The sequence below is a fragment of the Anguilla anguilla genome, chromosome 1 (genome assembly GCF_013347855.1).
Source record: "Anguilla anguilla isolate fAngAng1 chromosome 1, fAngAng1.pri, whole genome shotgun sequence".
Classification (NCBI taxonomy): domain Eukaryota; kingdom Metazoa; phylum Chordata; class Actinopteri; order Anguilliformes; family Anguillidae; genus Anguilla; species Anguilla anguilla.
Genome location: NC_049201.1, coordinates 6869357 through 6894525, shown reverse-complemented (window position 1 = coordinate 6894525; position 25169 = coordinate 6869357). Strand labels below are relative to the sequence as shown.

General features: G+C 47.0%; 1 protein-coding gene across 1 annotated transcript in view; it reads right to left on the bottom strand.

The window, feature by feature from the left end:
• The window catches only part of rps6ka5 (ribosomal protein S6 kinase, polypeptide 5), a 38041-nt gene extending 13229 nt beyond the window's left edge, over positions 1 to 24812 (bottom strand). The window contains exons 1-12 of the mRNA XM_035423726.1: positions 24509 to 24812; positions 13448 to 13519; positions 12708 to 12926; positions 10098 to 10213; positions 7066 to 7167; positions 5890 to 5973; positions 5634 to 5737; positions 4921 to 5071; positions 4240 to 4401; positions 1455 to 1580; positions 402 to 535; positions 27 to 120 (exon numbers count right to left, since the gene is read on the bottom strand). Coding sequence (XP_035279617.1) covers positions 27 to 120; positions 402 to 535; positions 1455 to 1580; positions 4240 to 4401; positions 4921 to 5071; positions 5634 to 5737; positions 5890 to 5973; positions 7066 to 7167; positions 10098 to 10213; positions 12708 to 12926; positions 13448 to 13519; positions 24509 to 24581 — 1437 coding nt within the window. The 5' untranslated portion in view covers positions 24582 to 24812. The remainder of the gene's footprint in view (positions 1 to 26; positions 121 to 401; positions 536 to 1454; positions 1581 to 4239; positions 4402 to 4920; positions 5072 to 5633; positions 5738 to 5889; positions 5974 to 7065; positions 7168 to 10097; positions 10214 to 12707; positions 12927 to 13447; positions 13520 to 24508) is intronic.
• Between the last annotated feature and the right edge of the window lie 357 nt (positions 24813 to 25169).

Here is a 25169-nt window from a genome sequence, read left to right as displayed (position 1 = left end):
CGACTCAGGAGCGAACGCCAGCTCACCTGGTCGTGATGGACCTCGTGGCACCGGACGATGTTGGGGTGTCCGTCGCAGAGTTTCAGAGCGGCGATCTCCTTCTGCGTCTGCGCCTCCATCCTGCGTGGAGAAGGCACCCCCCCCCAAAAAAAAAACATGCTTAACTTTCTGAGGCGACTCACACGTCAACTTTCCAAAACTACCGATGAAAAAAAACACTACGCTCCTTCTGAGAATAAGACAGAGGAAGAGACAGAAAAGTAAAATGGTTCAGGTTGTCATTTTTTAAAAACGCTACTGAAGACACTCTGGAAGGGAAGATGGCTTCCTGTCCTGGCGGGTCGCCGGCAGTGACATCACAGTAAGGGCTGAGGAAGACTCCGCCCGGGATGAGGCACTACCTCTTGCTGACGATCTTGACGGCGTACTTCTGCCCCGTCTTCCTGTGGGTGCAGCTCCTGCAGATGGAGAAGCTGCCCTCTCCCAGCACCGGCTCCTTCAGGTCCAGCTCATAGTGCGTGTAGAACGGGGAGTCCTGAAGGGTCCACCATTAACACTGCATTACATCCACTGCATTACATCCATACCATTAACACTGCATTACATCCACTGCATTACATCCATACCATTAACACTGCATTACATCCACTGCATTACATCCATACCATTAACACTGCATTACATCCACTGCATTACATCCATACCATTAACACTGCATTACATCCACTGCATTACATCCATACCATTAACACTGCATTATATCCACAGTATTACATCCATACCATTACTGCACATCCATAGCATTACATCCACAGTATTACATCTATACCATTACTGCACATCCATAGCATTACATCCACAGTATTACATCTACTGCATTACATCCATACCATTACTGCACATACATAGCATTACATCCATACCATTACTGCACATCCATAGCATTACATCCACAGTATTACATCTACTGCATTACATCCATACCATTACATCCATAGCATTACTGCACATCCATACCATTACATCCACTGCATTCCATCCATAGCATAACATCCATAGCATTACTGCACATCCATACCATTACATCCACTGCATTACATCCATAGTATTACATCCATGGCATTATGTCCAAGTTTCACACCAGGTCAACCAACAAGTCTGATCAGCTCTGAACGCCATTGGAAGCTCAGTACAATTACATGAGACACTACATTACTTTATTCTGGGGACAGCAGGTTTTCATTTACGTTTTTTAATACTGAAATCAGGAAGTTTGTATTGTGCATACTACTTGTGGCTTAACGAATACAAAAAATGTAAGACAGCGCGTGACCGCATCGGGTCTTATCGTCCCAAACTATCTGTTAGTCTGAAAAGGCGAGGTCAAGCCCGCCCAGTCGTGGTCACCCTCGTTTGATTTTTTTGGGGGGGGGGGGGGGGGGGGCGGGGCTTACCTTCATCATGGCGCTGCGGGCCACGGCGGCAGAGCCGGGCCGGTCCGAGCCCCCGCACAGCTGGGACGGGTCGTCCATCACCACGTTGCGTTTGAACAGGATGGAGGGAGCCATGAAGGAGTAGCCCTGCGGCCCACAGACACACAGACGACCTTTAACCCCGGCACATGGGTGTACTGGCTTTAGCAAACGCAGGCGACCTTTAACCCCCAGGCATCGGCATCTTGATTACACTTCACCCTCACGCCGACTTACTGACTTACAATTAATCAGTGCATGCACACCCACACACACGCACGCATGACCGCACGCACACACACACACACACCCACACGCATAAGTGAACTGCCACAGCATGAATCAATATGTATCGTTTTCTTAAAAATGAAACTAAGAGCAGGGATAATAAGCAGGGCTATGACATCATTGCTGGCTGGTCTTATCAGCTGTGACCCTGTAAAAGGTGGGCTGTCCCTCTTTACTCCAACACACACAATGACACACACACACACACACACACACATTAGACTCTTGTGAAACGTGGCTTCATACAAGCAGACACAAGCATTTATGCATACAGCATTTGCAGGCAAACGCATCTCCATCCCAAGAAGGATGTTGGCATCCGTAAAGTCCCTCCCCCAGCCACGCGATTGGCTGGTTTTTGACTGCGGCGCTCGTCACAGTTCTGAAAATAGAACCGCGGTCCATTTTTGCACCACTCTAGGCCTCAAAGCAAAGATGGCTGGCAGGGGTTCAACTCTCAATTGCTGAAAATTTCCAGCTGTAGCGCAGACGATCCAGGCCTGCCGCGCACGAAGTCTGCCATCTAGTGGCAAGCCGAAGGTACTGCCGCTACTTACGGAGAGCCGCCCGGCCTCTCAGTCGACGAGCGAGAGGGAGGACGTTAGCCTTTCTATGGCCGAAAGCATACGGCGCGCAGCCAGCGGCACGCGGCGGTACAGTAAGGACCGCATTCCGGCGCTCCGCAGGCAGGAGCCGCTCGCAGAAAGTTCAAGCTTTTAAGGGCAGCCGCAGTCACGGCGCCGCTTAAAGAAAAAACGCCATTCAGCGTGTCCATCTGGGGTTATTATGGAGGCCTTTTCATCTCCTCTCGCGCGCCGCGTCTCTCTCCCCCAGCTGCGAGAGGAGGGCGGCTTTGAAACCCCGCCGCTCTCCTCCGCGCAGCTGAATGGCGGGGAGAGGCCAGATGGGAGAGGAGACGCTCTTAATTGCCAGGCTTCAGTGCGTGTGGTGATTGCTCTGCTTTGAAATTACATTTCAGCCTCTCTAAAGCAATTTAATTTGTTCTGGGCGGGCGGGGGGGGGCGGGAGGGGGGGAGCGAGAGAGATAGACAACACGTTAAAAGTTCACAATCGCAGTCTCGATCCCTGTAATTGCTACGCGTGCCAAAAAAAAAAAAATACATATATGTATATTTATATTTATAAATATATATATATATCGACGTCTGCGAAGGACGGTGAAAAGCCAAGATGAAGTCGGTAATCAGAGGGGCTGCAGAGATAATTAAGACGGGCGCCGGGAGCTGAGCAGTCTGTCACCTTTCATCTCCACGCGCAGCCCTATAATGCGTCTATTGATCTCGCAGACTAAATACAGGCACGAGCCCGCAGCAGGCAATCACGCCGCCATTTGGGCCGCAGCTGGCGGCGGCGGCGGCGGCGGCTGTGAAGACACGCGAGTCGCTGGAGAAGCGGCGCACTCGCCCGCCCGCCCGCGCGAGTGAGCGAGCTGCATCAGAATGCGCGTCACGCCCCCCCCTCCCAGCCCCCCCCCCCCCCCCCCCTCGGGTGCTAAATGAATACAGGCGTAATTAGACGCCACGCCCCTCGTTAATACGAACGCCGGAGAGACGAACCGCCGTCGGGGAGCGCTGGGAGGCGACGCCGCTCGCCTCTGTTTCCCTAATCTCCACTCGAGCCCCATTTGGAAACACACCGCTGGGGTTTAAAAGCGGCCGAGCCTCTCAGATCTATTTCTGACCTCCTCTGGCGTCACGAGAGAGCGGCGCAGCCCCCAGCGCTCGAACCCGGAGCTGGAGAGCCGCTTAACCCAGCTGCTACTCGCCTGTTACCAGCCTGTTACCTGGCTGTTACTCGGCTGTTACTAGCCTGTTACCAGCCAGTTACTCCTCTGTTACTAGCCTGTTACCCGCCGGTTACTTGCCTGTTACCTGGCTGTTATTCGGCTGTTACTCGGCTTTTACTAGCCTGTTATCCGCCGGTTACTTGCCTGGTACCTGGCTGTTATTCGGCTGTTACTAGCCTGTTACCCGCCGGATACTTGCCTGTCACGTGACTGTTACCTGGCTGTTACTAGCCTGTTACCCGCCGGATACTTGCCTGTTACGTGGCTGTTACCTGGCTGTTACTAGCCTGTTACCCGCCGGATACTTGCCTGTTACGTGGCTGTTACCTGGCTGTTACTAGCCTGTTACCCGCCGGATACTTGACTGTTACGTGGCTGTTACCTGGCTGTTACTCGTCTGTTACTAGCCTGTTACCAGCCGGTTATTCGTCTGTTACCAGCCTGTTACCCGGCTGTTACTCTGTGCTTAACTGAACAGTCAAAGCAGCTGCTCACGCAGATTAGCTCAGCTGGGGTGCAGCGGCTGAACTGGCCAGCGCTCGCAGGGAGAAAATAAAACCCAGCATGCCCTGCGACTGTCTGAGACCCGGGTCCAGCAGCCCGGGTTCAGGAGCAGAGGAAGCCTTTTCCACCGGAGGCGTGCCGGGGTTGGCCCGCGGGCCCGGTTCTGACCTGGAAGATGCGGTCGCAGTTCTGGGGCAGGGCGGCGGGGGAGTAGGCGGGGTCCATCTCGGTGAACTGCTCGGAGAAGTTGCTGACGTCCAGCTCGTCCCGGATCACCGGCTTGAACGGCGCCGGAACCTTCTTCGCCGCCAGGTCCTCCCAGTTGATCTTCTGAATCGGGAGCAAAAACGCACATTTTTAAAAAACGTTTCACCCTGTCTGCACGTCTAAAGAGAGGCTTCACAGAGAACAGTGCGTTCTGAGACACGCACTTCTGTGACATGCAGTGTCCAAGACCAAATGATTTAATGAAACCATGAATGATAACAGGAATCCTCATCCAAATTAAACATATGGAAATAAACTTTTCTTTAACTCATATAGTACTACTCAATTATGTATTTATATCAGACAACAACAGATTCAAACCTCTTTTTTTTGGTTTTTGTGTTTTTTTTTGTAATAACTAATAAATAAGTAATTTTGGTAATAACTAATAACTAAGTAATTTAGCAAAAATAACACAAAGAATAAAACATTGCTGAACTCCACAGTCTGGTGTGTGTAGGGTTCCTATAAAGAAAGAGAAAGCCCCATTCCCAAATCTGGAGAGGACGGGTAAAGCACACACTCCCCACTAGGGGCACCCCGCCACCAGCGGGCAGCAGGGCAGCCGCGCGCCCCTCTTGCCTGGTAAAAGGGGTGCTCCTTCACACTCTGCGCCCCAGACGGCCCCGAGCCCAGCCTCTTTTTGGGGTCTTTGGTGAGGAGGCGCTGGATGAGGCATTTGGCCGGGCGGCTCATGTCCTTGGGAAAGGGCGGGTCCTTTTTCAGAATCCTCCTGAACGGAGAGAAAGAGGGACGGAGAGGGAGGGAGAGGGAGAGGGAGGGAGGGAGACAGAGAGAGAGAGAGAGAGGGAGGGAGAGGGAGGGAGGGAGGCAGAGAGAGAGAGAGAGGGAGGGAGAAGGAGGGAGGGAGGCAGAGAGAGAGAGAGAGGGAGGGAGAAGGAGGGAGGGAGGCAGAGAGAGAGAGAGAGAGGGAGGGAGAGGGAGGTGAGATGGTGGTGAGACACATGCAGCCAAAAGTGTTTCTTCATCTTTTCATAAACCTCTTTCGAACTTGTGAAACTAAACCCATTGGGCGGGGGGGTGGTTTCATAATGTTGAAAAAAATTGGAGAACTGTGCTATTTTTTCACAGACCCATTAAAGAGTGTCAAAAAAGTGTCAAGAGCATGCAAAGGAACAATGGAACTGATCACAATGCGGGAATATATGCAAAAAAACCAAAGCTTCAATTTAATGCGATCGACACAAATAGATTAAGAACAACCGAGCGCAATAAGAGGCTGTACATCGCTGATGCGTTCACAGTAAACGTTAATGAAGGACGGATGGTCTCACTTGGAGATATCGGTGTGGGAGTTCTCATCCCCGTCCACGGTGAAGGGGGAACCTCCGGTCATCAGCTCGTACATCAGCACCCCGAGACTCCACCAGTCCACCGCCTGTCCCCCCCCGCCCCCCCACACAGCACGGGACAGGTGAGCAACAGCGCCCCCTCGTGGGCATCGACAGCTAAACTGCAGGCAGCTCAGATGGGATTCATACACAAGGCATACCCTGTAGGATAAGAACCTCTCCGTGTAGGGGGCTTTACCTTGTCATGTCCGTCCGCTCCCCCCTCCACGATCTCTGGAGCCATGTACTCGATGGTGCCGCACACGGAGTAGGCCCTCTCCACCTGCAACCCAACACACAGACCAAAGAGCTCAGCTTCACAACACCCCTCTCCACCTGCAACCCAACAAACAGACCAAAGAGCTCAGCTTCACAACACCCCTCTCCACCTGCAACCCAACAAACAGACCAAAGAGCTCAGCTTCACAGCACACAGACTACAGAGCTCAGCTTCACAACACACAGACCAAAGAGCTCAGCTTCACAACACACAGACTACAGAGCTCAGCTTCACAACACACAGACTACAGAGCTCAGCTTCAGCTTCACAACACACAGACTACAGAGCTCAGCTTCACAACACACAGACTACAGAGCTCAGCTTCACAACACACAGACTACAGAGCTCAGCTTCACAACACCCCTCTCCACCTGCCACACAACACACAGACTACAGAGCTCAGCTTCACAACACACAGACTACAGAGCTCAGCTTCACAACACACAGACTACAGAGCTCAGCTTCACAACACACAGACTACAGAGCTCAGCTTCACAACACACAGACTACAGAGCTCAGCTTCACAGCACCCGTCTCCACCTGCCACACAACACACAGACTACAAAGCTCAGCTTCACAACACACAGACTACAGAGCTCAGCTTCAGCTTCACAGCACCCCTCTCCACCTGCAACCCAACACACAGACTACAGAGCTCAGCTTCACAACACACAGACTACAGAGCTCAGCTTCACAACACACAGACTACAAAGCTCAGCTTCACAACACACAGACTACAGAGCTCAGCTTCACAGCACCCCTCTCCACCTGCCACACGACACACAGACTACAAAGCTCAGCTTCACAACACACAGACTACAAAGCTCAGCTTCACAACACACAGACTACAGAGCTCAGCTTCACAACACACAGACTACACAGCTCAGCTTCACAACACACAGACTACACAGCTCAGCTTCAGCTTCACAACACGCTATGATCCGCCATCTCCTCGTGTGAGCGGGTACATCCTGCGATTTCATCCAGTACAAAGTTTTCTTTTCCTATGTCAATCTTCACGCTTGATCAAGTTCATATTCCATAATTGAGCGTTCAATGATTTATTTATTAATTGATTGACTGATTGACTCTCACCTCATGGAACTCCTTGCTCAGGCCGAAGTCTGTGAGCACGATGTGGCCGTTCGAGTCCAGCAGAATGTTCTCCAGCTTCAGGTCGCGGTACACGATGCCCAGCTGCAGCAGGGAGAGTCGGGTTAATGCACAGAACAGAGTGTGGAGAGCAGTAGAGCTGATCCAGTCAGTGTGAGGTCACAGTGGGAGTCACCCTGGGGGGTCTGGAGGCTACGACACTGCTTCAGGGAGGGGCTTTAAGAAAGATAATAGGCTGAAAAGACAACAACACCCCCGTGCTTAAAACTTCATACGTCCTCTCAGAACTGATTACTCCACAGAACCTACAGGCCTTCCAGGCCTGAGAGTCCCAGAAATCTAAAACACCCCATTCAATCATATAAACAGATATCTAATATCGAAATATACACAACATTTCAAATACATCAACATACACGGACGGAGTGTAGCACAGTGGGTAAGGAACTGGGCTTGTAACCGAAAGGTCGCAGGTCGATTCCCGGGTAGGACACTGCCGTTGTACCCTTGAGCAAGGTACTTAATCGAAATTGCTTCAGTATATATCCAGCTGTATAAATGGATACAATGTAAAATGCTATGTAAAAAGTTGTGTAAGTCGCTCTGGATAAGAGCGTCTGCTAAATGCCTATAATGTAATGTAATACACAAATCAAAGTACCCCCGACACAAAGTTAAAACTGAGTCTATCTTCAGAGGGGGACGTATTGAACATGCATTTAGCTCCCAGAATTCCACACTATTCCGAGACATGAAAAGGCACATCCCAACGGTCTTATTTAAAATAAGACACAATGATTACACCAGATTACACATTTGACTGATGCCGTCTTCGCCTTTTATCTTTCTGACAGTACTGGGGTGAAAAAGAAGAATGGAAGGATCAGGCCTGAAGCATCCTCGGTGGGCACGAGTAATTCAACCAAAGGCCCATTAGGGTATTTTTATTTTTCAGGCTAAAATGACCCCAGGCAGCAGCCCTCTCCTCCATGGCATTATGCATGCAATGCACCAGTTATGCATTCTTCCTATCCCACAGCGCGGCCTTGTAGTGTCTGCTGACGGATGGGGGGGGGGGGGGGCTTACTTTCACATGCATCTGAGCAGCATGCCCAGAAAGCACAGATTGTTCTAGAAAGAACCAAAATGGAGAGCTTCGAGCCACACTCCTCAGCAGTCCCCCCCCCCCCCCCCCATCAGCATGCAACGCTGAGTAAAGGGGGAAGCCAGGGAGTGTGACAACAAGAAAAAAAAAAACTGAACACAAAAGTGGAACAACACTCCCCGCCCACCCCCCCACCCCCACCGCCCAGCCCCCCCCGCCCCTGCTGCCAGCCTGAGAATGAAATGCTGACATTGTGTCACGATTCTGCGCTCGCACGCAGACGGAAATAACTTCTCGGGCCTGCACAGCAACGATTATCAAACGCCAAGACGCCATTTGTACAGCAGTTCCAGCGACGGGAACGAACACTTTCAAAATGACTCGGTCTCTTTGTCGGATCATCGTTAACACCAGTTGTGTAACTCAGAGAGCGCAGGGAAAATCATCTTAAAGTGCACAGGTAACCTTTGGCAGCTTTATCCATTTATGCTAAATGACGAACAAGGTGAAGATTCTGTTTTTAATTAAGCCGCAGCATTATCGGGAATGTAGTTTCCCCCATTCACGGCCACTTCACTTCAGCGCTATCTGTTACATCGGTAAAAGAAATATGTATTTGCTGTCTCTATTCATTCGGAGGTAATGTTTCTTGGCTGCATATTCATTTGTGATCTTTTTCCACTCTCTTTGCGAGATTGAATAACTAATTTTCAGCGCTTTCTCCAGTAAAAACCCATCACACCGTTCAGGTGCCCCTGATAAAGGGCAGTGTGAAAAGTCAAGCCTCGATGTTCATCCCTTCTGTCAGAAGCCTCCACACGGAACTGCTGTTTCCCAGCATCACGCCGGCACGACTCTCGTGGTAAATCTGCTCTCTGGGTAAATTTACAGAACTAAAATTAAGCAATTTACATATATTTCATTGTGACCCAACAACTGACCTATGAAATGCAACACAATACTGTCCCTTTTCCTTTATGCATATTGCATAAACATAAATATATCTATAAACTAAATGGTAATCATGCTGTGTAAAGATATGTATGTGTAACTGATATAATATTAAGACTGGTGGTGGGTACACTGTGTAGGCAAGGGCAGTGTTTCCAAAACATCTATTTGTAGTCCGAATTACAGTACAGCTTTTAAAATACTCACTTGTGTAGCAGGTGTGTACACACTAGTAAAATACACATTTGTGTAGCAGGTGTGTACACACTAGTAAAATACACATTTGTGTAGCAGGTGTGTACACACTAGTAAAATACACATTTGTGTAGCAGGTGCATACACACTGCATATGGACAGAGATATTTACCAGATATGCAACTTCCATGCAGCTTCCATATTCAACTCATGTCTCTCCGGTACGAGCTTACGTTGTGATTGGCTCAAAGCTTTTTGGGCCTTTTTTTCTTCCTTGTCAGTAGCAATAGCATTTCTTTTTTTTTTTTAAATCCACCAAATTATGGAATGCTTGTATGGCGTGATCTGGCAGGGCACGTGGTGCTTTTACATGCTAATCTGCCACAGCCGATAGGCCGCGAGTAATTTTTCAACATGAACGCACGCTTGCCCGAGCCTGAGCACTGCAGCACGCGATGAACGCATGCAACGATCCAGAGGCGCAAAAGGCTTCCAGGGCTGCTGCCACACCCCCAGGAAACTTGTTTACAACCAGATTTTTTTGAACAAGTACTTACAGGACCTCAATATTAGGCTCTTCTTCACCCACGAGCGCCCCGTGCGTGCAAATAGCACTTTGCACCCACGTACACTTAACTTCCCCTCCCTGTGAGACACTACGGAGCCCGTCCAATCGGATCGATGCGCCCCGATCTGGCGTAGTGACCCCGGGGGAGTTCTGCGGTGACCTTTGACCCCCGGGTGGGAGGGCGGGAGGACTCACCTGGTGCAGGTGCTCCAGCGCCAGCACGATCTCGCCGCTGTAGAGCGCCACCTCCTGTTCCCGGAAGCGCACGCGCTGCACCAGGTGCGTGAAGAGCTCCCCGCCGTTCACATAATCTGCAACGGCAACCTGGCGTAAACACACAACACAGTGTTTTGCCTAAAATTACTTAAGCAATTTACTTGACCTGGTCCACCATTGAAAGGGAGGGCACAGTCAGCGCTGAAAAAAGCCTGTTTTTAAATTTGGCTTTTAAACTTTGCCTCACAACAAAAACCACTCCTTTTTCAGGATTCTGCTCAGTTTCAGGCTGCAAGTATTTCGATATTTTTGACATATTATTGGGGGACTTAAGCGTTTAGCTAACAAAACTATATTTAAAACGAGCTGTTAAAATATTCACAACACATAACACACATACTCAAACTTGTATTAAAGCTTTTAATGATGATAAAAATAATTTCTTATTAATGCAGGTTATAAGGGTTAAGGAAGAGGGATACATTTACCCACAACCACACAGCACCATCATTTTAAACCGTAATATTAATATAAAAACAGAACCGTAGACGGGAGCGTACCGCACAGTATAACGGAACCTTTTTGATCACGTGACGAGCCCGTAACAATTTGCCAATCACCTCTCGTTAAAGACGCCGCACACACATTCAAACAAAGCGTGGAGAGAGACGCCAGGTGTGAACACCTTTAGCCTGAGCTAATTATCCCCCTTTTAAACAATTCTAAACAATCAGCATCACAAAAACATTTGTGCGCAATTAACTCATAAAAAGGGAGCCAAATATTCCGTTTACAATCAAAATAGCAAGTTACGGCGGTTAGCTGCGCGAGAGACAATCACATTCTAGCCTTCAAACATAAGCAAAACTGATTTATTATAAACACCAATTATTCATACAAATGTCACGGAGCTAATTATAAGCTACAGATGCTAGCGCCAGCCTTCGCGCACTGTACTGAGAGTTCTCCTTTGTGAAAGGATGAATCCACTCAATCTGTAACAGCTTCTGTTAATTATTATTTCTTGGCAAGAGCTACACGAAATTACATTCCGTAAGAAGTGACACTTTCTTCTATAAAGCCGATTCGTTTATGGAAATGTGCAGACTCGAAATCTGCAATCAGGTTTCTTGCAAGCTCAACAATAGCCGTACGGCTCAGACATTAAAAATCACTGTATGCACAGTACGAATGTTAAGAATCCAGGCATTCAGTTATCAATCAATGAACTCTACTCAGAAATGCTTCACAAATAAAGAGCAATGTACTCTTCAGACAGAGCAAACACTCCAGGTTTCACAAAGGAAAAGTCCAAATCAAACCGAAGAGTGGCTTGTAACAGTTCCACAGAGGCAAACTGGTTTCTTTTAGACACAGAGTGAATCGCTAAGGTAGGAACACTAGTATAACAGCTTTGTTCTAGATTGTAGAGGCCAGCGGTACATTTTGGGTCAGTGTTCAGACACAGAAATACCACGGGGAGGGGGAAGGTAGAGATTATGCCCGCTAACGTGTGAGCCTCTGGGTAATGTCCTCAGTCGACCGGTGACAGTTTGTGAGTCCAGCCCTCCCTGTTTCAGCCTGTCTGTTTATCTGCATGGAATAACCTTCCCTGACCCGTTCTGTGTGGCTGATGATGTCATTGGCTAGTTACTGAGGGGAACGTGCAGTAGAAGATAGAAATATTCATGTGAATAAGTCTAAGAACTATAATTTAACACAACAATAAGGACAACAATTTTTTCAATGCTTCTCCATGTCAGAACATTTTACATATACTAGGTAAGCACATTACTGAAAAAAACCCTACACCTAAAACTATTTATTTTCTGGTCACCTAGAAAAATTTCACCTGTGTTTATCTAAATATCGTAGCGTACAGCTAAGTAAAAGCAGGAAAATAATTGTTTGTGTGAGCAGGGAATACCTTTTCTTACTAGTAATAGGCCACATTTTTATGAGCACAGGGTCACACTTACGATTACTGGCGCGAGCGCTACTGCGTCACAGCTAGAACTATAAACCGATGGTGCCGTGGCAACGATGTCCGGGAGTTCCATGGTGCAAAAGCGCAGTCAAAGGTTCGAGCACTGCCAATTACCCCCGCCGTAAGTGCGACCTTCGCTAATTCAGGGCCGGTGCCCGCGCCACGCCTTCGAAATGGCAGGGGACAGACGTCGCTCTCGGCCGTAACCGTTATTTACTGCCTGACTACAGCGTCGGCTTGGCGACGGCAGGGGTCCCTTTCACACGCACGACGGGCGCCCAGTCTTATCCAGAAAGCGCTGACGTGGGGGCAGGTTTCTGTTTTAGCCCAGCGCTACGACCCCCCCCCCAATTCAAGTAACTAACCATAGTCTTCACTTGCTCATTCATGTGCTCCTGTACTGAAAGTCACTCTGGATAGCAGCGCCTTAACCTAAGGCTGCAACATAATGTAATATATTATAATGTAATATATTATAATGTAATGGCGCGAGTGGCACAGCAGTTAAAATGAAAATGAACCTATTCAGCCGGGCTGTGGTGCAAACACAGGAAACGGACGAGACGGGACGGACGGACGGACGGAGAGACAGACGGACAGACCCAGGATGAGGTGCAGCTGCGTGTCCGTCTGGAAGGCGTAGTGCAGCGTGACGAGGAAGGGCGACTGGCGGATGTGCTCCAGGACCTGCCGCTCGGTGCGCGTGTGCTCGGCCGTCTTGGCCTTCTGCACGATGGTGGCCTTCTTCAGCACCTTCATGGCGTACAGCTTGCCCGCGTCGTGCCCGCTCACCTTGCGCACCAGGAACACCTTCCCGTAGGCTGCCGGGCCCAGACCACAGCGTTAATATCAACATGTGACACATACACACACGCACAACACACACACAACACGCACGTGCACACAAACACACACACAAAACATGCATGCGCACACACACACAACACGCACGCACGCACGCACAAAACATGTACACACACACGCACACACACACAACACACACACATAACACGCACGCACAACACACACACAACACACACACACAAAACATGCACGCGCACACACACACAACACGCAAGCACAACACACACTCACACACACATGTGCTGAATGCATCTTTAAGGAAAATGTGTGTGTGTGTGTGTGCATGTATTTGGGTGTATGTGTGTGTGTGGGTGAGTGTGTGTGATTGTGTGTGATTGTGTGTGTGTGCGTGTTTGCGTGAGCACACATAAACGTGAAATGAATCATTGCAAAACTGGTCCCATAGTGCATTGCTACACTCGGTCTGCAGAAAGAGTGTGTCATTTATTCTGAGTGGCTGTTACACTGAAGCACTCACCTCCAGTGCCCAGCACTTTGAGCAGCTCAAAGTTCTCTATCCCCACCCGCTCCACATGGCCAGTCAGGTTAGCTGGGAAACAGAGAGGCCCGGTTAGCACAGCGTCCGCAACACACATTACAACTGCATTACATTACATTACATTAGCAGGCACTCTTATCCAGGGCAAGGCGCAATGAAGGAGACATGTGCCATCGTACAGTTTAGCCTGTCTCAGGCCAAGAAGCACAGATATTTCTCAATGTCTGCAAAGTAAAATGGACTGTTTTAAAGGGTATAGACCTGGAGTAGCCAACCCTATTTCAGGAGTGCCAGAGATCATCCTGGTTTCTGCTCCATCCAAATCATCTATCAAACTCCTATACTCAAGATAAGATGGAACAAAAACCAGAAAAGTCACTAGCAGTCCAGGACCAGGGTTGTCTACCCTTGGCAATGGTACAGACCAGGCTTGTCAAACTGAATCCCAAAGGAGCCTCAGTGTCTGTGGGTTTTTGCGTCTTCCTTCCTTTCAATCAGCTGTCAATTAAGGTCCTCAGAACAAGGTGTGTGGATTCTTTAGCCAATCAATGACCTTAATGCCGAAAACACACCAAAAACCAGCAGACACGGCAGCCCTCCAGGACTGGAGTTTGACACCTGCGGTACAGACAAATGCTTACAGAAAACCTTTTCAGCTGCAATGTATACATCTGACCAGCAGGGGCACTGTGCAAGCCAGATGGCATGAGGGAAAGATAAGGAAGCTCAGCTGAACTCTGAGACTACACAGCATTACATTACAGTCACTTAGCATGGGAACAAGAACAGTGAAGAGAATAGAACTGATAGCATGCCCCAGTTATACAGAAGTACGGTAATACAGTACCAGCATTGGGCTATCCACTGCTACACGTCAAATGAATTGCCGCAGAAAGAGCTCACTCAACAGAAATAAAGATGACACTGGACTTGGTGGCAATAAAGTTGCTCTCCAGCTAGACTGTTTAAGGACTTTTCAAACACATTCCTCCATATCAGATATCGTAATGTCTAGCGTGCCAAACCCAGAACCCAAACAATTCTAAGTCAATTTCATTAAATGGGATAGAACAAATCCTCAATGTAGGAACTCACAAGCAAATTCAGGACACGACATCAGGGAATTAATTAAACGAACCAATGAATTAAAGGGAGCCATGATGATGCAAACTTAGCTTGAATGCTAAATTTAGAATTCTCTACATACTGATGGTCCAGTAGTTTAGTGCACTGAAACGTGTCACAGCATTCCGGGAAACACTGAAGTTCTGAAGAAAAAACTTTAGGTTTTAAAAGCGGAAAGTGAACTGCAGCCACCTTTAGAGAAACGGAACGAGACAGGACAGGCCGATTTCCTTCTAAACTGAGCATTTCCCTTTGTGGTAAACCCGACTAACCACGACAGCTCCTTCCTCTCCGAAATGCAACGTTTCTCAAGGGGCCTCAACCACGGACGCTTCAACTTTCAGAGAGTGGAAAGTGTGTGTGTGTGTGTGTGTGTGTGTGTGTGAGTGAGTGAGTGAGTGTGTGAGTCTGCGAGAGAGAGAGAGAGAGAGAGTGAGATAGAGAGATTTAGTGTGGCATGCAGGTCTTAATCAGGTCTGAAGACAATTCGGTCACACAGAACTGAAGAAGCCGTGAACACGTCTTGGTTCAAATCACAAACAAGAAAACACAACCAAGCGTTTCACAATCTTCCGCATAAAGAAGAAGCATCTTAACGTGGCGAAATGAAACGGGGGCGTCCCCAAGCATGAACACACAGACTTCTCTCCTGCACACTGTCCAGAGCCATCCTCGTATCTCGCTCTCTTTCCCCCCCCCCCCCCCCCCCCCCCACAACATCAGCCCGAGGACGCCGGTGGAGAAAGAGGAGGCCCTGACAGCTGAGTAAAACTTTTCTTTGTCTCTCAGGCTTCCTGTCCCGCTCGGCTCGGCTGACGGGCGCTAAATTGGATTAGGCTCCAAAGGGGTGCGCGCAGAGAGGGCCAGGGAGAGTGGAAAGATTTGGGTTGTGCAACACCGCAGGCGGGGGCTGTGCTCGGCCACCCCGGGGCCCATGGGAAATGAAGAGTGTATTTATAGAACAGAGGAGCTGGGGGGTGGGGGGGGGGGCTCACTGGGGGGGGGGGGGCAGAGGACATTAGCACACTGACAGAGGACAGCTGTTTTCCGGGGGGTTACACACACCACACCACACGGAGAGAGAGAGAGAGAGAGACAGGGCGGCCTACGCAGTGCAGTCAAACCAGCTCAGCGGCACACCTGCAGCCTCCACAACTGCACAGGCAGGTTACGCGCACGCTCTGTTCAAAAACGCGGTTTTTTTTCTATACGGAAGCCCTGTTCAAATCGCGGTTCGTCCGTATACAGCGACTCTGTTCGAACAACGGTTACCGCTGCATGTCCGCATATGGAGGCCCTGTGCAAACCGCGGTTTGTGTCGGGTGTCTGCTCGCTATCAGACGCTGAGGCGGTTGGTTTATAAATGAACAGACCGCTAATAAAACAGCCCTGTTCCCCAGTCCATCCCCGGAACTGATGTTATTTTAAAAGCTAGCTAGTCCATTTTAAAGGTTATGGACAGAAACAGATCTAATTTTTGAAAACAAAAAAACGAGTCATTGAATTTTCAAAAGAAAGTTTTTTGCATTATATCTTTTGAACTCCAAGTCCTTTAAATCCAAATACATAAATACGTACCTCAGATTAAGGGGAAGTGTTTCCAGGACAGCCACCTTTTACCTCCAAATATGATGCAAATGTTAGAGCTTCCCCCCCCCAATGTTGATTTGCTCTTCCGTGGATTAAAGCCAAATTCTGCTCTCCTTCATTTAAAACCACAACATCTATAAAAAGACATCCTATCTCAAAATAAAGCAACATTAATATCATCTGTCATGAGTCATGACATAATTCACTTGCAACGTTTGCAAAATGCTGCCTTTGAAAAAAAAACGAAAAAAGGAAGAAAAAATTCAGTAGTTGCCATATTTGGCCTGTTGCTTACAATGGCCCAGTCCAATATGCAATCATTTAAATTTTATCTGATCGTTAACTTCAAGGGCTGGTATCTCTAAGGGACCAGATTACTCATCATGGTCATGTTTTGACAAGCGGAATTTTTTATCCAATCGCGTGCTTGTACTTGGCTGCCAAATCCTTTTTGTTTGGCCCACCTTTGGCCCAGTTATCTCCAGTGCAGTCTGGGTAAAAAAAAGGTTCTCCTCCCTCGATCGCCCCAAACTTTCCCTGCAGGAGAGATGGGCTCAGGGTGCTCCAAGAGATCATTAATCCAACATGCTGAACACGACAAACAGCCTGCGTTAGGGCTGTGTTTCTCTTCCAAAACCCCAAAGTGCAATGGCATGCAGATTAGGCTATATATGGACAATCTGGGATCTATCAATTCTGATTCATTACATTACATTACAGGCACTTAGCAGACGCTCTTATCCAGAGTGACTTACACATTTTTACACAGCACATTTATGATTCTAATAAATGATGTTTAAATGCACCATTTATAAATATGAACTGACGAGCGATCAAGCCACCTTGAAGTTCTCTGTAGCCCAGAAAGATGCTATACAACACATACACAATGTAGCCTATTTCAAAGGCCCCAAAAGTGAACTGTTGAACTGAAATATATATACAGGAACATTTAAAGACTAGAGTGGAGAGGATGCTTACGGGATAAAATCCATAAATCAGAATTTAGCAACCTATATCGCCATGACACCAGCACTCATGAACAATCAGACTCAGTGAGCTCAAACAAGGCATGTATTTCTGAAGGATCGTGGGTAATCCAAATGACACTAGACCGGAGGGCTGGGCTGGCTGCTCCTAAAAGTGGCTTTTCTGGGTATACAATGAGCCAGGGCCAGGCTATAGGGCGAGAGGGCAGCCTATCCCAGCTGCCAAAGGATTTCAGCAACAATGAAACCTTCAGTTAAAAAGTAGCCCTATTTCAATATGATACTTAACGATCCACGTACACAAGCAAGCTTTACATACCACACAAAGCACAGACCAAACTGCTGCCCATTCTGAATCACTGTCTCAGCCGTGGAAGATAGGCTGTTGGGCAGGAACCTGAGACCCCCTGTCCTGAGGAGGCCGGGGGTCTGGGGCTGTGCCCTGGTGGTGGGGGGCAGGGGGACGAAGCCCCCCAGAAGCTCTAGAATTTGCATAATATTTAGAGGTAAAAGGTAGCTTTCCTGGAAACACTTTTCCTTAACCAGAGGTAGCTACATATTTATGTATTTGGACTTAAAGGACTTACAATTTTAAAAAAATATAATGCAAATGACGTTGTTTTGAAAATAAAATTACTAGTTTGTTTTTTGGAAATGAGATCAGTTTACATTCATAATTCACTCCGGTTTCCTCCCAGGGTCCAAAGACATGAAGGCTAACTGAAGACTCTAAATTGCCTCTAGGTATGAGTGTGTGAGTGAATGGTGTGTGTTCCCTGCGACTGACTGGCGACCTGTCCAGGGTGTATTCCTGCCTCATGTCCAATGCATGCTGGGATAGGTTCCAGCCCCGCGACCCTGACCAGGAATAAGCGGGTTAGATAATGGACGGATGGAAAAATAAACATGAAATAATAAACAACAGCTGCTGTCTCCATAAAGCTGTCCGTGGTCTTCCTTATTCATGAGTCAGTGCGTCTGTTCAGATGAATTAGACCAAGGCGTACAGAAACGTAGCTTCATAACACATGTGAAGACATAACTCCGTGTTTCCCACAGGGTTTTGGAAAACTGTGATGAGGACCTTGAACCCTCCAGCACCCCCAGGAGAAAATTGTGTACATTTTGACATTAAATGCATCTGTTGCACTTTGAGAGGAAAATCTGCTAAGATCTGCTAAGAAGTTTGTGCCTTTGTAAACAGTCCAGTCATAAACTCATGCAGTTGTATCACCATTCTAGATGTTTGAGCCTACACTTCAGGCATCAATGAAATGAACTAGCCTAAAAGCTGTCACGTTTCACTGGTTTATTTCAAGTGTTTGGAATCACACTCTAATGTTGCAGTAAAAAAATATGGCACCGCGCGCTACGTCAGATTTAGAGGTCACATTCAACTAAAATCATGATGGTGAATTAAAGTTAAAACCTATCAAGAAAAACTTTTCTACATCAAAAACAGTCTTTTTTCAAGTTCAAATAGCAAAAATGTTTAATCAACAGGTTTCAATTAGAGATGATATAGAAGGGAGATATTCCAACTTCATGAACATCTGATGTCAAAATTAATCTTAAAACAGTACCTGAGCTTAACATTCAACAGCTTTGAACACATTTTTATAATCGACATAACATCACATATCACACTTGGGATAGGCTATAGCTTTGTCAACTTTGTCAACTAGATGCTGGAAATGATGTAGCCTAATAGTACAGTACAGAGTAAGTGTGCAGCCAACATTAGTTGTTTTGAATTGACAGAACATTGTAACCTCTCTATTCCACTCACATCGATGAAAGTGTGGCGAGTTAGCTCAGAAAATGGGCTACTTGTACCAACCCTGGCTGGCCAGTAATTATTCATATCACAGCGCAAATATGGACAGCATCACTCCTTCACGTAATCAACATTACGTTTGGCTTCGCAGTCAGATACAGGCAGCTTCGCTAAGTTGACGCTAACCGGCGCATGTCTAACCCTATGTTGGGAGACCAGACACATGCAGGGTACCATATAACAGACACAAGATCCTGCTGCTTAAATTTGACACTTGTGAGCCTATGCTAGGAAACGGTGCAGGCAGACCCATCTGATACTGCCATGCAAGAAAAAAACTAATGCTCTCAACATTGTCAGTTGTACTTCATTAAAAAAAAATACCCTACATTAAGCTCCGCTAGCCAGTGCAACATTAAAATACTTCTAGTTAGCAATACAGCATCTGTTCCTGAAAAGCGAACACACACACACGCAAAAAACAAAATGAATACAACCTTAAAAGGCCATTTTGCAATCTTGCCTTTCTAAAAATTCAATAAGCAAAGGGGAAATTATTACAGTGTTCAATCAGGCAGTGCACAGCCTACTGCAGTGTGTAAAACGCCCACTGCAGTGTGTAAAGCAGGCTCAGTGCAGTGTGTAAAGCAGGCTCAGTGCAGTGTGTAAAGCAGGCTCAGTGCAGTGTGTAAAGCAGGCTCAGTGCAGTGTGTAAAACAGGCTCAGTGCAGTGTGTAAAGCAGGCTCAGTGCAGTGTGTAAAGCAGGCTCAGTGCAGTGTGTAAAACAGGCTCAGTGCAGTGTGTAAAGCAGGCCCACTGCAGTGTGTAAAGCAGGCTCAGTGCAGTGTGTAAAGCAGGCTCAGTGCAGTGTGTAAAACAGGCTCAGTGCAGTGTGTAAAGCAGGCTCAGTGCAGTGTGTAAAGCAGGCTCAGTGCAGTGTGTAAAACAGGCCCACTGCAGTGTGTAAAACAGGCTCAGTGCAGTGTGTAAAGCAGGCTCAGTGCAGTGTGTAAAACAGGCCCACTGCAGTGTGTAAAGCAGGCTCAGTGCAGTGTGTAAAACAGGCTCAGTGCAGTGTTTAAAGCAGGCTCAGTGCAGTGTGTAAAGCAGGCTCAGTGCAGTGTGTAAAGCAGGCTCAGTGCAGTGTGTAAAGCAGGCTCAGTGCAGTGTGTAAAACAGGCCCACTGCAGTGTGTAAAGCAGGTGGTTTAATCACTACCGCAGTGTGGAAAAACAGGCTCACTGCAGTGTGTAAAGCAGGCTCACTGCAGTGTGTAATGCAGGTGGTTTAATCACTAATGCAGTGTGTAAAACAGGCTCACTGCAGTGTGTAAAGCAGGCTCACTGCAGTGTGTAAAGCAGGTGGTTTAATCACTACTGCAGTGTGTAAAACAAGATCACTGCAGTGTGTAAAGCAGGTGGTTTAATCACTACCGCAGTGTGTAAAGCAGGCTCACTGCAGTGTGTAAAGCAGGTGGTTTAATCACTACCGCAGTGTGTAAAACAGGCTCACTGCAGTGTGTAAAGCAGGTGGTTTAATCACTACCGCAGTGTGGAAAACAGGCTCACTGCAGTGTGTAAAGCAGGTGGTTTAATCACTACTGCAGTGTGTAAAACAGGCTCACTGCAGTGTGTAAAGCAGGCTCACTGCAGTGTGTAAAGCAGGTGGTTTAATCACTACTGCAGTGTGTAAAACAGGCTCACTGCAGTGTGTAAAGCAGGCTCACTGCAGTGTGTAAAGCAGGTGGTTTAATCACTACTGCAGTGTGTAAAACAGGCTCACTGCAGTGTGTAAAGCAGGCTCACTGCAGTGTGTAAAGCAGGTGGTTTAATCACTACCGCAGTGTGTAAAACAGGCTCACTGCAGTGTGTAAAGCAGGTGGTTTAATCACTACCGCAGTGTGTAAAACAGGCTCACTGCAGTGTGTAAAGCAGGTGGTTTAATCACTACCGCAGTGTGTAAAACAGGCTCACTGCAGTGTGTAAAGCAGGTGGTTTAATCACTACCGCAGTGTGTAAAACAGGCTCACTGCAGTGTGTAAAACAGGCTCACTGCAGTGTGTAAAACAGGCTCACTGCAGTGTGTAAAGCAGGTGGTTTAATCACTACCGCAGTGTGGAAAAACAGGCGGCCCCACACCCTGCCCCCGGCTCAAGCGTGCCCGCACATGTGCTCGACCCCTCTGCGGAGGGAGGGAGCAGCATCGCTACCCACAGGGCAAACAGCCAACAAAGGGAGACATTTTTACATTCTTCTCTCCAGACGGACGGCCGTGAGACTGCAGGTCTGAACTCTGCCCGCTTCACACCACACCGGCTGCTGAGCCGACACACACGCCCACAGAGATTTTATCACAGCAAGGGCTATATCACACCTTTTTTTAATGTTACAACACGTACCGCCTGTGTATGTGAAATACACATACTGTATTTCACGTCTAAAAATAAATAAATAAATAAATATAAATAAATAAATAACGTTTCCGGAACGCTCAAATTTCACAGTCTCGGTTGTGGGTGCCAAACAAACCATTTGCTGGTAAAAGCACAATATTTTGACACAGCGAGTAGACATTATGGCTTTCAAGTGCCCAGAGTACAGTGTAGCTACACAGCAGTTAGACAAAGTGCCTCTCAGGGCCCTGTCAGGGTTCGGGAAATTCGAAAATACCTGGGCAAGCTCTACAGATCAATCTCCGATTCATTTTCATTTTTTCTTGGTGCCAAATTAATGGGAGAACACAGGTTCGTTAAGGTTATTAATGAATAATCTCATCAATGGGGAAACTGAGTCTTGCCGCACGGCGTGCACTTTGAGCCATTTCCCACCAGCCTTTGGGGCAATCCGGAGCGGCCTGAGCTCGGCTGTAAGATTGGCGTGTGCCACTGAGGCAGGCGAAAGCAGGCCGGTACACATAATCTCCAGGTCAGCGACGGAAATAATGACCCGTCTCCAGGGAAACTCCCGCTGCTGACGCTGACGGGGGCTACGGAGCCGGCCTGCATCTGAGGATGTAACACTGTAACTCCAGCCAGGGCACAGCCAAAGTGTCAGAGAAACTGGCTTAACCAAGGCTGCCACTCAAAGGGGGTGCTGAGTGGTCCACAAGGTGTGAAACTGAAGTTAACCCCAACCCCCCCCCCCCCCCCCCCCCTCAAAAAAAGCTGTCAGATGAACAAGGACAGTGACTCTCTCCTGTTCCTGTCCTGATACTGAGAAAGAAAATCTGCAGACAACGATATCCATAAACCAAAGCTCTACCAGACACATCTTTTTATACCCACTCAGGCAAAAAGAAAAAAAAAAGATTCCAGGGAGAGTCTTCATTAATATTTCATAGAATCAGATATTTTGATTAACAAGATTATCACAGAAAATTTAAGTGGCGGTGTGTAGCTTTGATATTATGCCATTTAATCGCATGCACTGCGTGAGATTACATGTGCATTAATACACGGTTTAATGGCTTAACTCAGCAGATGACCATATCCAGGTCAACTGAACAAAGCCTTGCATTTTGTTCCACATGGTTTACATTTATATAGGCTAGCTAGAGTTTCATTGATACAATTTAGGTTACGTGCTTCGACCAAATGTGCAATAACAGAGATTACGCTGGTCGTAGGCTGGGTTCTATAAGCACTACATTGTGCCACTTATCCATAACTCAAAGTTATGCAAGTACCAACCACCTTCGTGGAGAGTCAAGAAAAGAAAATATTACACAGTGCATTCAGCAATTTCACACTAAAAGCCCAATATAATCACATTTTTGTCCAAGGTTTTCCATAAGACACATTTTAAACTGCTCTCAAATAAAACAAATTCAAGATGCAAGTCAGTTTGTACGTTATGTAAATTTTCAACACAGGGATGCATTTACATGCATGGTTTTTAAGTTTAGTCTATTAGACAATACACAATACACAATGCAAACCAATGACAAAGTAACCAACATGAAAACTGTTTCTTAAGATATATGCATTAAGTGAAACTGCAAATTGTAGTTCAGATACAGACACCCAATGCATTTTAGACGACAGCTGTATCCATCTAAAGTCAGCCCATTTCACTGTACTGGGCCAACTAATAACCGTCTTCATCCTCGACAAATAACCTGTGTTTTGAGAGTGACCAGCTGCTCCACGAGTGAGATTAAAAACAGCGCTTGGGAAGGTCTCAGAGATCAGATAACGTGTCCAGATATTATTAATCTGGGCATGAGAACTTTGAAAACATTAAACTATGAAGCACAAGCAAACAAGGACGAAAATGTTTTTTAAAAAGCTCCTTTGACAGTTATGAAGTGCAGCCTAAAAAAAACTCCATAACAAAATGAAATAATTTGCGGCATGACCTACTGGAAACACGTCTTCAAACTCCCATATTATAGCATGGGAGTATTCTTCCTCCAACATAAATAAGAGTAGTTCTGAACGTACTCCAAGTTCCTTCCCTCCAGAACACACATCGATGTCATTTCATGCATGATAAGCAAACGGAGCTGATGCTGACAGGCGCTTGACACCACAGGCACGCAAGGACGAGCGCCGTTACTACACGCAGCTTGTTTTAGCAGCCGAGCTAGCTAACTAGCATCTCAGTACAACATAAACATAAAACGCCAATAAACTAACGTCAGATATCCAACAACATCCCAAAATAAAAGCAAATTTCTAAATTATACGCACTGTACCAACAATTATTACTGACGAGTAAGCCAGACTAACGTAAACTGTCGACTATCTTAAAAAATATGCAATATACTTGCACTACTTTCAGCCTAATAACCAACTGACTAGCCGTATGATTTATCTTAGAAACTAAAGCAATATGACTTGGATGTACAATAGGTATAGTTCGGAGCTAACGTTAGCTAGTCTAGATAGCTAGCGGGCAACCACACAGGCAGTCTAAAAAGATAGGGAACTTATTGGCGCTGATCTGATGTTGCTCGCAATCAGGACCTTTACGATAGCTCAGAGCTTCAAAATAAGTGCCCTTTACCTAGTTCGTCAACATGTAACAAAAGTAGATAAGTAGATTAGCGAGCTTAGCTGCCAGCTGTTTCCTGTAACATTATTAGCTTACAACAAACAGCTCTAGTAATAGTAGCTAACTACTAATAACAGATAGCTACTGGACTACATGTAGCTAGGTAGTTAGGAAACTAGCGCGTTTCTCGGTTAGTTAACATTCGTCATCTTCATTATCAGGGACGTCATGTTAACCTGAAGACTAGCTAAATAATCCAGTTCTAGGATACTGAGTGAGTATCCGTGTAACAAATTTGACAGTATTGGAAAACTTGTGTTGGCCTCGGCAACATCATGTTCATGTCACTAATCATCAGGCTAGCTGTGTCAGCCACCGTCACTGCTAGCCAGCTAACTAGCTAGCAACCTACTCCTCCCCCTGCCATTTTTGGACCTTAGATTTCACGTTGCAAACCGCGCCCGATATTCTAAAAACACCCAGTCACATGCAACCGTGCCCGCCTCGAATCAAACGCTGCAAGTGTGATAGTTTGTCAAGTATGATTGATAAAATGCAATTTACCATTTTTTAGCTCGTGCTTCACCGTATACAGGTCACCTTCTCTGCTAGATGATCCGTCCATCGGCGATGGCATCCAAGGCGCCGTTCGCAAATATACGACTTACAATAGCTAGCTAACAGCCTAAATTCGAATAAAATTTGGAGTGACTCTGAACCCCCGTAGAGGTGTTACTAAATCTTAACTGGATAACTAGCTGCCCCGCATTAAAAATCGTGCAACCAAAGTATGACACGATTCACCCCCAATAATCACACACCGTTGGGTCCATTAACGTTACTACTACAACTACACCACTACTGTACCCTGTGCAATCAGGCCCTCCTACTGCGGCGATTGGGGTTGCTAGGCTAAATCTAAACACGCAATTGGGCCACATCGCTGTCAGTACAGACACCCCCTCCTTTGAAATAAACTGCCCGGCATCTGTACTTTATTCTGATTGGTCTAATATTTGGCTGCAGGCGCAGTGATTAACAGCTAGATATGACTGAAAACTTGATATCCTAGCTTCTCTTTTTGGAGGTAACGTTACGCCTACATTGCGGCTGTCTCAGTTCTCTCAGTATATTATTGTTTTGTGCATTTTGAGGTCAAATGAATGGCGCCATTGATCTTATAGCAAAATAACAAAATATTCGTAATTGTATAGAGTGTGTATAA